The 14,719-nt window shown below is 40.4% G+C and overlaps 1 protein-coding gene across 1 annotated transcript; it reads right to left on the minus strand.

Moving 5' to 3' along the window:
- Positions 1-9,960: 9,960 nt before the first annotated feature.
- On the minus strand, positions 9,961-14,120 carry LOC308398380 (high choriolytic enzyme 1-like; the record flags this gene model as incomplete). Its single annotated transcript, XM_080884955.1, has 9 exons — positions 9,961-10,070; positions 10,180-10,304; positions 10,542-10,623; positions 11,817-11,995; positions 12,458-12,575; positions 13,367-13,498; positions 13,719-13,769; positions 13,863-13,890; positions 14,067-14,120. Coding segments are annotated over 9 exons (771 nt in total). The 3' UTR covers positions 9,961-10,068.
- Between the last annotated feature and the right edge of the window lie 599 nt (positions 14,121-14,719).

Below are 14,719 nucleotides of genomic sequence, written 5' to 3' on the forward strand. Positions count from 1 at the left end.
ATGGCTTCCAAACATCATCAAAATATGTTAACTTGTCTTTGAGAAAACACGTTATCCATTGCCATACACTGTGCCAAAGAATTTATCCAAGCACCAATAGCGGGAGAATCTGATTTTTTCCAGTTTAATGTAATTATACGTTTTGCATGTAATGTACAATAATCCATAAACTTAATTTGATGGGCTCTTAGTTTAAGATTTTTAGGATACATATGTAGCAGCATCATTTCTGTATCTAAAGCAATCTTTGTATTTAAAATTTGGTTTATTTTGTTCATCACCTCCTGCCAAAATGCACGGACAATTCTGCATTCCCATATACAGTGGAAAAAATGTCCCACGGGCTTCTCCACATTTAAAACATGTATCTGGAATTCTGTTACTATATTTGTTCAATTCTCCGCGTCGAGCGAGAGAATGGCTGTATCTTCCTCTTCACTTATGAAGAATGTTGAGGACTCGTCTTACATTATGAAAACTCTGCCCATGTTTAACAAATCCATTTTGATCATCTCCTATAATAACTGGAAGAGCATTTTCTAATCTTTTGGAGAGAATTTTACAGAGAATTTTTGTGTCTGTGTTGATTAAGCTTATAGGACGCATGTTTTCACACTTATTATTTAGTTTTCCAGGTTTAGGAAGCAATATTATCAGGGACTCCCTCAATGAGGCAGTAAGATTACCAGTATTAAAACATTCTATATACATATCTAAGAGAGGCTGTTCTAATTTATCTTTAAAGTATTTGTAAAGGTTGATTGGAAATCCGTCTGGACCAGCTGTTTTACCAGCATTTAGAGAGTTTATAGCATCAGTAATTCATGCATAGTAATTTGCCTGTCAACATTTTCTTTTTCTTTGTCTGAAATTATGGGTATATCAATTTTATTTAGAAATAAAGATTGCATTCTAGTTGCATTGTTGTATTCAGAATTATATAACGTTTCATAAAACACTTTAAATGCATTGTTTATCTCTAATGGGTCTACTATGATATTTCCATTTGAAGTTTCAAGTTTTGTAATTGCCTTTTCAGATTCCTGCTGTTTTATACGCCAAGCCAGGAGTTTGCTGGGTTTTTCACCTTGGTCATAGAATATTTTAGCGCCGTGTACCACATAAAATTGGCTTGAGGTCAGTAAGCACAACCAGAATTCATACATAAGGCACTGTCGATTTTTTTAAGAAAATTAAAGGATTTTAAGTGTGACTTATAGTGCGGAAAATACGGTAATCACTTATTGTTGGTAAGTAGGATTGATCTAGATTTGACGGGGGTTGACAACCTTTCTTTCAGATTCTTCATAGGTTCATGCCCCACACACTTCTTTTAAAAAAAATAAATGATCAACAGTAAAAAGGATTCAGGTGAATTATTATATTATAATATTCAGTGACACAAGGAATACTTGTTCCTTTACTCCTAAAACAATCCTCTTTTTCAGTCCATCTTTTTGCCTGAACACCTTTATTGGGTTGATCCCCCGACCAGTAGTACACAACCTAGCAGGAAGCTAATTCAGTAAAAGGGCTAGATGTTAGAGTCCCTGATAATGCATTGCTTTAAATGGAGAGAATCTTGAGGGATGGCTGTTATGAGCATAGGCAGCCCAGAAACTTTACCAGCAGCACACATCGTTATGCCTCAACTTTCGGTGTTTTACCCAGGCTAATGTGCCATTTTTTCTTCCTTGGTTAGGTTTAGGTATTAGAGATCTGATCTACATTATCATATTAAGATTTGGGACACATCGTCAGTAGTGGACCTTGGATTCATCGGGTGTTTTGGCCATTATCACTAGACACCCTCATCCAAGGAGGCCCTTCCAGGGTTGATCAGACCCCGAAGTGTGTCACTGGTTTATGTTAACATTGTTATTTCTCTTCTTCTTTCTGCTGTTTAGTTTTCTACAGTTTACTTTCTTCTATCAATTCACTGCAACTAAAACCTAATACTTACCTCTTTAACATTTGTGGAGCCTCACTTCTTCAAAGGGATAGAAAAGGTGATAGAGAGAAGTAAGACAAAAGGGACAAGATTGGAGTAAGCAGAGAGATGAGCCGGAAGGGGGGCGCCTGATCTGGCTTCCCACACCTCCCCACCGGATCGGGCTGTACACTTTACTCCCCACTGCCTCCCAGAAAAGGGAAGAAGAGCAGAGAGGAGGAGAGCGGAACATTTTTCTTTCCTATTCTTTCATTCTTCCTTTTGGTTTCATTACCATGAGGTTAACTGCACAGCCCCCAGGAGGTCCTGAGACAGCTGTATCAGTTAACCAGCAACATTTCTAATGTTATATTTTACCCTTTTGATGCCCCCTGTTGAGGCAGGCCCACCATGGGTTGATCAATCCTGGGCGTGTCTCGTGGTTAGCTGACTGCCTTAGCTGCCCAAGTGATGTCAGCCCTGTTGTCCTCGGGATTCCCATATACTTGTTTGCCATTCACCTAGGGACCAATTTTGAGCCGAGGACAACACATAGCCAGTGACTGGTCCTCTCAGCAGTGTTAGCTAATTCTCTTATAGCCTGCTGTTGCGCCTGTCCTCTGATCCCAATCTCTCTAAGCAGTTTTGCTGTTGTACTGGCAACAATGACCCTGCACCTCACTTCCACCGGGCGCACCTTGATCTTCCAGCCTCTGTCCTCTGCCTCAGCTGCCAAGTTGGCATACCACAGCTTCTTACGCTCAAATGCTTCTTCAATTGCTTCCTCCCACGGTACCGTCAGCTCAATGAGGTAAGCAAGTTTTTGGGAGTTAGACCAAAGGACGAGGTCTGGTCGCAGAGTCGTTGTTACAATCTCTGTGGGAAAAATTAGCCTCTAATCCAAGTCCACTTGCATCTGCCAATCCCTGGCAACCTTCAGCGGGCCCAGGTCCGGAGCTGAGGGGTTTGTCCTCGGCTTGTCTCCCTCCCAGACAAATGTTGACGAAAGCTGCCGCTCCTCTTGTTTTGTGAAAGGTGTTGATGGATTTCAAGACCAAATCCTCCTCTGCCCTGTTGGACGTGACCCACCACGTCACGATGCTGAAGAGCAGATTTGACCCGTAGCACAGATGTGGCTGGAGTCCACTTCCTTGCTAGGGTGGGAGCAGTGCCTCTTACTATGGGGTCCCGGGAGTCTGTGAGTCACATCTCAAACCTCACTTTTGCACACTTAAACTCCTCTACCAGGCTAGAGATAGGCAATGACAGTATCCCGTCGCTACAGAGTCCAACGCTGCTGAGGCATTTGGGAAGTCTGAGCCACGTCTTAACGTAGGAGCTCACTAGCTTCTCTAGTCGATTGACATGATTGAGTGAGACCTCGTACATTGTCAACGGCCACAGTAGTCTGGGTAATAACCCAAACTGGAAGCACCAGAGCTTCAGTTTCCCTGGGAGTGCAGTGTTGTTAATCCGCTGGAGGTCATCGGCCAAGTTCTGCCTTAGTTGTTCTAATTGCCACGTATTATTGAGGTCTGCATTGTACCACCGTTTTATGATAGAGATGCTGCGAGATTTACTTAAACTCCATTCTTGCCCATTCGATGTTTTCCAGTACTGTTTAGTTTTTTGGTGTACTGCTTGTTGTTACTTAGGTTTAATTTCTTTTGTGCAATTTTTTGTGCTTCTTTTCTTCTTATTTCTTTCTTCATCCCTCTGCTGTCATTTTTGACATCTACAAGGTGTACAGAATCAGGTCAGTTCTGTGGCACAGAGTCTCTCTCCCTCTCTTTTTCTGCCTGACTTCATTGCCTCCCCTTTTTGTTCAGATTGTCCGTTCCTGAATTCCCTACCCTTTCATCAATCCATCCTTGCATCTTTTCCCTTGTGAAGCCAATCCCATTCACACCCAGGAAGACAGCAACACCTCAAAAAAGAGAGTGTGTATGTGTGAGATGGAGACAAACAGTGGTGAGGTGGTGCTGTATGGGTGAAACAAGATGGGCCAAAAGGCACAGACAATCGGTAAATCGAGCTTTGGGCTTACACAAAAAGACAACAGGAGTTTAAAAAGAGGAGTTTTGTCCTCACAGAACTCACATTCATTCACTGGACGAAAGCAGCAGCGGTGGTGATATGTGCTGTTGCTCACAGCAATTCCACCATCAGGCTGAGTCTTTCTGTGTGGAGTTTGCATGTTCTCCCCGTGTTCTCCGCATGTTCTCCCTGTGAGTTCTCTAAGGGCACTCCAGCTTCTTCCCCGAGTCCAAAGACATGTAGTTAGTAGGTTTGGGTTATTTTAGTAATTTAAAATTGCCTAGTGTGACTGTCGCTCTCTCTGTGTTAGCTCTGTGACAGACTGGTGACCTGTCCAGGGTATACCTTGCCACTCACCCAATGGGGACTGGGATAAGCTCCAGTTCCCCCAGAACCCTGATTCAGATAAGCAGAAGATAATTGATTAAGTGATCAATGGAAAATTTCTTCTTCTTCTTCCTTGAATGTGCAGCCTATGCAAATGTACATATTTGTAGTAAGGGCATAATAATTAACAAAAACTATATGTAATACAATTTTACTGAAATGACTAGAAAAACTAAAATAAAACAACTAAAAAATAAATAAATAAAGGAAATATTTTCACGTATCAACTGTTGGGCGTGGATGCATTTGTTTTTCCTTTGATTCTCAGATTTATTTGAGTTGTAGTGTCTATTCTGAACTTCTGAAAAAACTCAACAACAAATAAACAGTAATGTAAATAAACAAATATCCTTTATATCAGGTTCATTAAAACATTAAAATTATAACTACCAGAAATTACACCAACTATTTTCAAACAAGAACTTAAATGAACTTAAACTCGCTCTGACAACATGTCAAACAAAAACTCAACTGCCAGTGAATAGCCCGGCAGTGTTCACACTACATGAACGCAGACTGCTGATTCACTTCACTACAAAGAATAGGAGCTGGAGATAAAAGAATGCAGTTTTAGCTTTCGGTTTGACTGACCTTTGATCTCCACAACAACATTTATCCAAGGTAACAATCACAGATCCCTATGAGCAATCCTTATGACAGTAAAGAGGAAGAACTCAGTGGAATAGATCTGTGGCAGAGCTAAGCTCAGGGATGGGGGTGCTGAGGCAACAAGACTAGCTTATGGCTACCTAAGTCTGTTTACCTGTCTTTCAGTCTTTATGTGAAGATAGGCTAATGCTAGCTTAGCATAGAGACAGAAAGAATTGTCTGTTCAGTACTGATGAAAAAGGGGACACTATTAGAGTAACAGATCGCATAAACATGTTCCCAAAGTAACTGATAACAAGCTAAACTTTAATACTAAAAATACTACTAATTAATTTTTAATTCTCTCATATATTAATAATCGTGTTGCTCTAAGGTATTCTTCAACACCAGTTGTTTCCCTTTGATGGTAACTAGTGCAGTAGCTGTGTAGGATGACCATTGCTATTCAAAAATGCTGTTCACTTAAATACTTGGAATATTTAGGAATAAAATGTTTTTTAAAATCCAAAGAGATTAATATCACCATCAGAAATCAATGAAGTGCAGATATCAGGAATCACTCACTGAAACGCGACATCAGGTAACTCAAATACAAAGCCTTTTGTCTGCTGCCCGGGGGCTCAGGCAACAAACTAACCTATTAGTGGAGAGTCTGGACGTGTGTGTGTGTGCAGTCTCAATAGTTTGGTCTACCTTCACTGAAGCATTCTCCCCTCTCCTCTGTTAACGTGCTGTTGCTAAGATACCATCTGCTCATCCTTACTCTTCTACACACAAACAGCAGCTTGTGTGTGTGCGTGTGTGTGTGCATGTGTGTGTGCATGTGTGTGAGCAAGAGACATGTTTCTCACTACCCCTTGACTATCCTTGGTATAAACATTCCTCCTCATTGCTTCACACCCTTTCACCGCATTAAAGGTCACCTGACAGTAAGAAAGGTGTTTAATTCTTCCCCCCACTTGCCTGCAGATCCTTCCCTGTCTCCTGAAACCTGCAGACAATTTGGGCTGACCTGAGAGCAGATAAGAGAATTCAGAAACCAACATTTGTGCCTTACACTTCTTTAAACAAAATCCCACAATGTATTAGTTCTCCATTTAAATATATTAATGATAACACAGTGTATGGCCCACATCACTAAACCAATAGCTGGAGGTACAACTCCCATGAGCCTTTTTACAGTGTGCCAGTGGCAAAGACTCATACAGTGCTGGCAAAACACAGAAAAAGTAAAATTGTCAGATTCTTATCAATTACACAGAACCCTCAGGGTAGCATCTGATCAGTCCCAGTTTGTTCTGCAGCATGGCAACAAGCCGAAACATGCATCCAAAATTATATAGAAAAAAATGCAACAAGGACAACAAGAGTCACACACTTTCCCCAGGAAGTGAAACTTTCACTTGTTATATTGAGTCACGCTCTCAATGCAGTTCCATTATAGTAGGTATGTAGGGACATTATGCCTATTTACTCTGTAAACACAATAACATAATTATAGAAACATTAGACCCTGCAGTAATACAAACAAAACCCCAACAATCATGTGGCCTCTTATGAGAAAGCGCTTGACGACAGACGGAAGGAAGTCCCTTTTCCCAGGAAGAAACCTCATGGATCACCAGGCTTAGGGAGGGGCGGCCATCTGCTACGATCGGTTGTGGGTGAGGAGAGAATGACCTCAAATACCAAGTCACACACTGATGAGTTCCATCCATCCACCCACCCACCCACCCACCCACCCATCCATCCATCCATCCATCCATCCATGAATCCATCCATCCATCCATCCATGAATCCATCCATCCACCCATCCACCCATCCATCCATCCATCCATGAATCCATCCATTCATCCATCCATGAATCCATCCATCCACCCACCCACCCATCCATCCATCCATGAATCCATCCATCCATCTATCCATCCACCCATCCATCTATGAATCCGTCGACCCATCCTTGAATCCATCCATCCATCCATGAATCCATCCATCCATCCATGAATCCATCCATCTTCTCCTGTGCATTCAGGGCTAGGTTGTGTGGCCAGCAGCCTCAGCAGAGAAACCCAGAACTCTCTCTCCCCAGTCCCCTCCTCCAGCTTGTCTGGGGGAACACCGAGGCATTCCCAGGCCTGAGAGATATAATCTCTCCAGCATGGGCAGACCCAGCATCAATCAACGCTGATTAGTTGATGATAGAATTTACCACCTCAACTACTGCAATTAACCAATAATTTAATTATTCAAGAGACAAATCCATACAATTGCCGACATACATAAATACGTAGACATACAAGATTTTTTTTAGCATCCAACAGATGAAGTGGACTCAGATGATGTTTTCTTTTATACCTCTTGGCTCTGTTATTAGACTTTAGATTAAAAAAAGATGGGAGACTCTGGAGTCTACTTTGAGTGGTGTTTTTTAATTCTGTATTTATTTTTGTCTCTTTCATTTAACCAAATGCCCGCTTCCTGCAGCCTAAACTGCCATGTGTTTTGTTACTCACCCTATTTATGATGTGTTCCTGTCCAAAAAAGAGAAAATATTGAGTGAGTGGCAGTTCTCTGAGGTGAATGGGACAGACTGCTTGGAGCTAAGAAGAAGGTAAAAGTATCTTAAAGAACCACTCATTACAACCAAGCTATGGAGAAATGCCCCGCTCCTGAAAACCACTGATCACAGGAGTTTAGCAATTGTTTAGCAGGAGACTGGGCTGCAAAATTTTTTCTGTGTTTCAGCCACAGAACAACACACAGAGCCAGACACTGTAGGGATTGCTGGTGTTTATTTGAACATATTTGTACTCATATCTGAGTGCGTGGATGCCTGCAGCACATTAGATGAGAGGGACACCTTTCAAAATAAAGCTTTCCATGGGAATCCATTTTCTGCTAGTGCTAAAAATTCTCCTAATTTTAGTTTTTACTACGAAAATGATTGCACAAGTGCACTGAGCTAGGATCCGAGGCCCACTACCATTGAGTGATGATTCACTTGAGTGAAATAAACAGCAAAGATGCAAAGAGAAACACAGAGAAAGGTATAGAGAAATGCTCTGTTTATGTGGGCTCTGTCCATCAGCTGGACAAAGGAGACCCAGAGCATTTGGCTTTTTAAAGAACTCATATGAAAAATAAAATAAAGAAAACTCCCACTCCCTTAGTAAACAGTACATGTCTGTGGACAAGGACAAGACTTGTGCGCCTTTGTTTAGTCACAGCTGACCCAAAGGCTTTCCAGTATGACATTGAAACTGTTGTAGCCAAAACTATGTGTCAGGAGCACTCTAGTAGAATCAGTCATTAGTCATTTACATGTATATTAACATTTCCCATATATTCCTGTGCATAAGTTAAAGGCAGTGAGAGCAGGAACAAGACCCCACCACAGAGCATATCGGGCATGTCTGAGTCATACACAGCATGCAATGGAGGAACTGGGGTGAAGGTGGGTTACAAAGCGACTTGCAGGACAAAAGGGCTGGCAGTATTTTATGGGACCTCAGCTGAGCGTCATTCTATGCTGCTCATTTGTTTTGTTCCCCAAGTGTCTGAGATCTCCAAACTATCATTTCACCTTAAAACGTAGCTGTCACTCAGCATTAGACCAGGAAACTAAGCTGTTAGCCAGCAGCTCCTTAAATGCCACCATTTAACATTCCCAGCTTGTATACTTAATTAGTTACACAGACAAACAGACAAAGGCAACTTTGTGAACTGGAACTAGTAGAAACAGTAACAGTGACAAATAATCGGATCCCATAACTGTACGGTGCATCATGGTGGTGGTGGGAATATTCAAGTTTGGCTGTTCTGGAGTTACCTGGACTGAATTGACTCCACCTGCCCAAGAGGAAGTAGTATGTTTCCCTCTTTGGTTGAAATCGTTCTGGAGAATTATTGATACTGGAGCGGGATAATGAGCCTAAACACACTTTTACAAGAGCTACTAGTTGACCGAGAAAAAATATTTTTTACAAAATTCTGTTGCTGTTAAAGAAAAAGGAGGGAAGATATGTTGAGAAAGACATTTTGATAAAAAGAAAAGTATTGTGACAATAATCTACAATTTGCAGATTTTAACTTTCACTTAAATGAGTAAAATGTGGGACTTTTGGACCCACAAATAAAGATTTGTGTGACTTTGACTGGCTACGATATTACAATGCTGCATAAATATTAACTTAAGAAACGCTTCTGCAGGCGCTGCTTTACATACTTCTAATACCCTGTTCAATAATATTGTTATGATTTTTCAGGTTTTAAATGCGGAACATTTATTTATAAAGTCAAATTTATGCATTTCTTGCACACTGAAAAAGTCACTGGTAACATTTTGTCCAACTTTAACCACAACAGCTATTTCTAACATAACTTTGAGTTGAACACACTGCTCAAAGAAACCTGCTGTGATAAAGCTTAAACAATCATGGTGCTCTAAGGACTTTGGGGATACACTGCACTGTCCTCTACATCTCTGTAAAATAATGAAACAATACTGCCCCCTTTTGCTGGAAATATGGGATTTTATTCGATTCAACTTTTATTACAGAAAGAGACGAGCAACCCGAAGAAAAAAGATGGCATGAAAAAAAAAAAGAGAAGATGCTGCCAAAGTTATGTATGCTGGGATTAAATATTCCTTAGTTTGACTTGGTGATTTCAACATGGCTAATGTTAGACATGTCATGCTAATATTACTTTAATTTACTACAGAGTGAGACAACAATCATGATGATTCCAGGATTATTGTTTGAAGCGAGTGGTGGTCACAAGGCTTGGGGCTATGTCTGCATCATTTACAATTAGAATCTGAATTATTATCAAATTACAAGAAAGAAGAAAGAAATCAGGTAGTCATAGTTGACTAACAAAGATGAGAAACATAATGACCCCTCTGGCATATAAGCATATTCTCTAACACAAAGACTCAGATCTTGATCTCTCAATTGTGACAAATGTGACATATTTGCAAAACTTTGCAGCACATTTCCTGTTTCTTTCATATTTTTGCAGCATCGACGACATGCTCCTTCTTGTAATCCTGATGTTTTGAGAACTGAAGTATTTGGATGTAGAGTTGAATTGTCATGCCAAAGTTCTGGTTTGAGAAAAAATGATGAAATCCAGTGAGTACTGTGAAGTATGTGATTCTTACAAAAAGAAAGTATGTTTGTTGTTTTGTCTTATTGTGTGTCTTAATTACTCACAGCATTCATAAAGCCTGTTTATACGAGCAATGTCATTGGCGCTCATCTGAAAAGCATTTCCGAAGTCAAGATTAGGATTGGACCTAGCAACAATCGTTGGCTGCCCATTCCTGGAGAAGGAGTATCTAAAAGAACAAACGACAGCATATACTGTGACTGTACCATGCTCATATATGCAGCATTCATTCTTATATAAAGAATATTTATGAACAGGGGAGAAAATAGGCCTTTAAAAGTATTGAATAGTCACACTAAAATCCTAGCAATGAATCCGTGTTTTTTAAATTCTGGATGACATTTTCTCTCAGAAAATGCAAAACATGAAAGGTAACACAACACCTTACAAGCTCCATCAAACTCACCTGCCATATTGCATGACAGAGTTGAAGTCATAGGGAGTCTGCAAATTGTTGGTAAGCACTTTCTCAAAGTTGCTCTCTTGTCCTGCACAGATATTTCCAGGAGACAAATGTTTAAATGTTACTCTGTCGTGGCTGCCACGATATTCAACTACAAATCTTTGCTCTCAGCTCTGTGAAGATGACAATTATCTAACCATAAGGTCTGCATGTTGGTATATTTTGTCATGGTCCTGGGTCGGTGACCCAGTGTTTTGAGCTTATTGTTGATTTTGTATTAGTTGTTAGGGTTTGGTTCTGGTGTTCAGTGCTTTATTATCCCACCTGAGTTCTTCCCTGTTGTGCTCTGTTTGTGTCCCTGAGTTTGTGTTTGTAAAACAGTTTGAGTTTCCTGTTTTACTTTGAAGGTCTGGGTCTCGTCGTGTCTAATTAGGTTCAGCTGTGTTCCCCTCTGGTGTGTCATTCCCTCATTACCTTGTGTGTATAGTGTGTGCCTGCCTGTGTTCCTCGTTGCGTCATCTGTGTAACCGGGTGTAATTTCTGTGTCTCTCTGCCCAACATTCTCTGTGCGTATGGTTTCAGGTTAGTTCTTTACTTTTCCCCAGTTTAGGTATTGTTAACTCCCCGTTCTGCTCTTTCTGTTTTTTTACTTTGCTTTTACTATAAATAAACACTCACTCGCACCCTAGCCAGTACCTGCATTTTGGATCCTTTTTCTCACAACACCACATGACTGCTGAACCAGCCGTGACGTATTTACAATATAACATTTACATTCCGAGCGAAAATGAGGAAGAAGGTTAAACATGAATGACTACTGCAAAGCAACAAAGAAAGTGCTATGGCAAAACATTTTTTACATGTACATGAATAAATGCTTCCATATCATGAAGACATATATCTACTATTTATACTCACAAAAGACTATTTACTACTATATAATTGGTTTTACTATTTTGTATCCCCCCAAGCAGTAAAGTATCATGCTTAGTAGTTACTCCATGTTGCATTGTTACTTCCACACTTTCTATTTCCCGTCAAATAAAGTGACTGAGATACTTCTACATTCCTGACATGATGCCTTTGAAGTCTTACAAACATTTATTATTATTGGTTTGAGAGTCTCGGGACCAAAGGAATACCGGATGCACTGCTGTCTTATCTGCTGAGCTTGGAAAAGCACAGCTTACTTGTAAAATGCTCATTGGTATAAAACAGAGTGTCTGCTGTCCTGGACTAATGTGAAGTGTAACCAAAGGTTTGTGTAGTTGAGCTGACCCGGGATGATGTTCTCGGTGAGGATCTTCACATACTGGTCCCTGTCGGAGCGGACCTGCTCATGGTGGAAGCCCAGAGCATGAAGAACCTCGTGTTGCACCGTTGACTGGAACAAGCAACCGTTTCTCTGGAGGGAGAGTCCCTGTCCTCGGCTCTGACGGCCCACGTACGAATAACACCTGATACACAGTAAGATTGTTAAAAAACGATTGAGATTGACACACAAACAGTTATCTACTATCAGCCAAAATAAATAAAAAGATACCGGTCTAACCAATCTCCTAAGGTTTTTAAAGATCTGTTTTCCCTTGATCATTTAACAACCCACTCCAGATTCATCTTATTGCCTTACAAGATGCCAGTCTCTAGTCCTGGCACGAGTGGACTAAACAGTATGTGAAATAATTGAGAACAGATCGTCAAAATGCTATTTACCCTCTTATGAAGGGTATACATTTCATATAGTAGCAAACAATAATAAAGCTGGACATTTTACAGTAGAATTTCAGCACAGGATGGAGCTGTCACATGATACAAATAGAATATTTGCAATAATTATTTACATTTTAAAGGGTTTTGAGGACGTGAGTGTGTCAGTCCTGTCTTGTCATACAGTGTCAGTACAGGGAGTGCATTCTCACCCTTCTCCAGAGAAGAAGTAAAGGTAATTGACTTGGTCTGTCCTCCAGACGAAGCGAATGCAGGTGGACTCGTGGAAGGTGAGCAGGGCACTGATGATGATGTTGCGCTCCTGGGTGGCTGCACAAACAAATACGAGTCTGCTGAGGAGCTTCTTTGAACAACAGTAACACTGCATCACCTTCATGTGTAGTTTATTTGATGCATAGAGTTGAATTTCTCAGACATGCTTTATGAGAAAAAATTCAACAGCTTAGCAATGTTTATGTATATTTTCGTGCTTCCCCTCTCATCACGTGACACCTGACAGTCGTCTGTATATTTAATATTAGCAATCTAAACTGTGCTTTAAACACTGCCACTGTGACAATAAAATTACAAGTATAACAAACAGTTTCAGCTATCCATGTGGCAACATCAGTGGTGTCACCGCATTGTAAAAAGGTTGTGTTGGCTTTCTGTGTGTGGAGTTTCCCTGTACTTGCTAGTCACCATATTTCACAGTGAATTTTAAACATAAAGAGTCGATATCCCCATAACTCTCATACTTCCCATGCTTCCATTCCCAGGAGAATGGAAATCAACATTAAATGAAAACATAATTTGACACGTTTGTGGATCTGTTTGCTGTAGTTGTCACAGAGTTTTAGTTTTCTCTGTGAAGCTGGTTTCTAAACATGTTATTATTTTCAGTTTACATAATTTCAGTTCAAGTGACTTATTCTAGAAACAACCTAAATTATATATCTATTTGATTCATTACATATTTCATCCTTCAGCCTAAACAGCTCGTGTTTCCTGGTCTGTCTTTTAACTCTTTAATAAAGATGACATTTGACAACAAGTTTAATGAGCATCCAAGGGAGAAATATCTGAAGTCAGTGTTTAAGGGTAAAGTTTGTGTTGCTTACAATATACAGAGGAGATGGAGACAGGTACAGTGACGTGGCTTCCACTTTTGGGCCACTTGCAGCCAGTGGCTGTGCATGGATCAGCATTCTTGGTTAAAGTGGGTGCAATGTCGCCATGAACCAGGCCTTTTGCTGCAGCACAACAAACAGAGAGTGGATGGATGTTCACAGAATGCATGTTTACTTGTTGAATGCTAAGTGATAAAATGTAAAACAAAAAGGAGAAAGTGAGTGATTGATCATCATGAGTGTTGGCCATCTATTTTCTGTTAACAGGCTCTGGAAATTTCCATTTTTCCTCCAGTATTTCTATGTTAACCAAAAGAGTTTTATTATGTACATTTTCACTTACATATGTCAGCGTTGACTTTTTCAATGATCGCTGAGGCACCCAAAAACTCATCTGAGGACACAAGGGAGTGGCAGCATGTTAACTATAAGCTCTCAGATACAATTTAACTTTAACATCTGGGAAGTATTTTATCGTTCAACGCACCACTTGGATCTTTGATGACAGCAGCCCTCTGCAGTACAAAAACAGCAAACACATTAACTTGCTGTTCATCGCGTTTAAAATCACACTGACAGATTTTGGTATCGTGGTCACTGGTATAAGCAGACATGGTGAGAAGTTCACGGCTTTCACAGAACAGCAGGCAGCGTTTAACAACATTACCAAAACAACAAGAGTCAAACGTACCAGAGAAACGACCGTCATTGACAGGAAGAGGGAGAAGAAGAAAGCTGGAGTCATGATGTTGGTCCTCTGCAGTTAACCTACAGTCAAAGTCTGACCAGCATTTGGTTATAAGAACTTCAGTGTGTATAAATGCTGGAACAGTAAAGTAAATCAATGCTGTGAGGAGAACCCAGAAATCTGATTCTTCTCATCTGGATGTTGAATTTTCTCCCACTGAAAATGCAACATCCACATGAACAGAATCAGCTTTCTGGGACTTCCTTACCTGTACGATTGAGCATGTATCGAGACGAAATGAGGAGGTGAGCTGCTTACCTGCTGTACCAGGCGTCTGGTGGATGCAGAAGCTGTTCAGCTGCTGCATCTTTATAGACAGCTCACACAGGGTGTGGTTGACGTTTCACCAATGTCTTTTGAGGTTACTTTACAATTCATGACTTTGTTTTTGCTCATGTCAAAACACTGAAATAGCAACAATTTTCCAGGAAGGAAATTTGAACAAAGAAGCGCAGGCTGATAAAAGCACTGGGATCATTTCATTATTTCAATTAAAAGTTGCAAAACCCAAAGACGTATGCTTTGCCAGTGTAAATGAAATTTTAATCAGACTTGCTGGGGTGAAATTTATGAAATAGCTTTATTACCATTGGGCA

Source organism: Rhamphochromis sp. 'chilingali' (assembly GCF_963969265.1).
Source record: "Rhamphochromis sp. 'chilingali' genome assembly, chromosome: 6".
In the NCBI taxonomy this organism is placed as follows: domain Eukaryota; kingdom Metazoa; phylum Chordata; class Actinopteri; order Cichliformes; family Cichlidae; genus Rhamphochromis; species Rhamphochromis sp. 'chilingali'.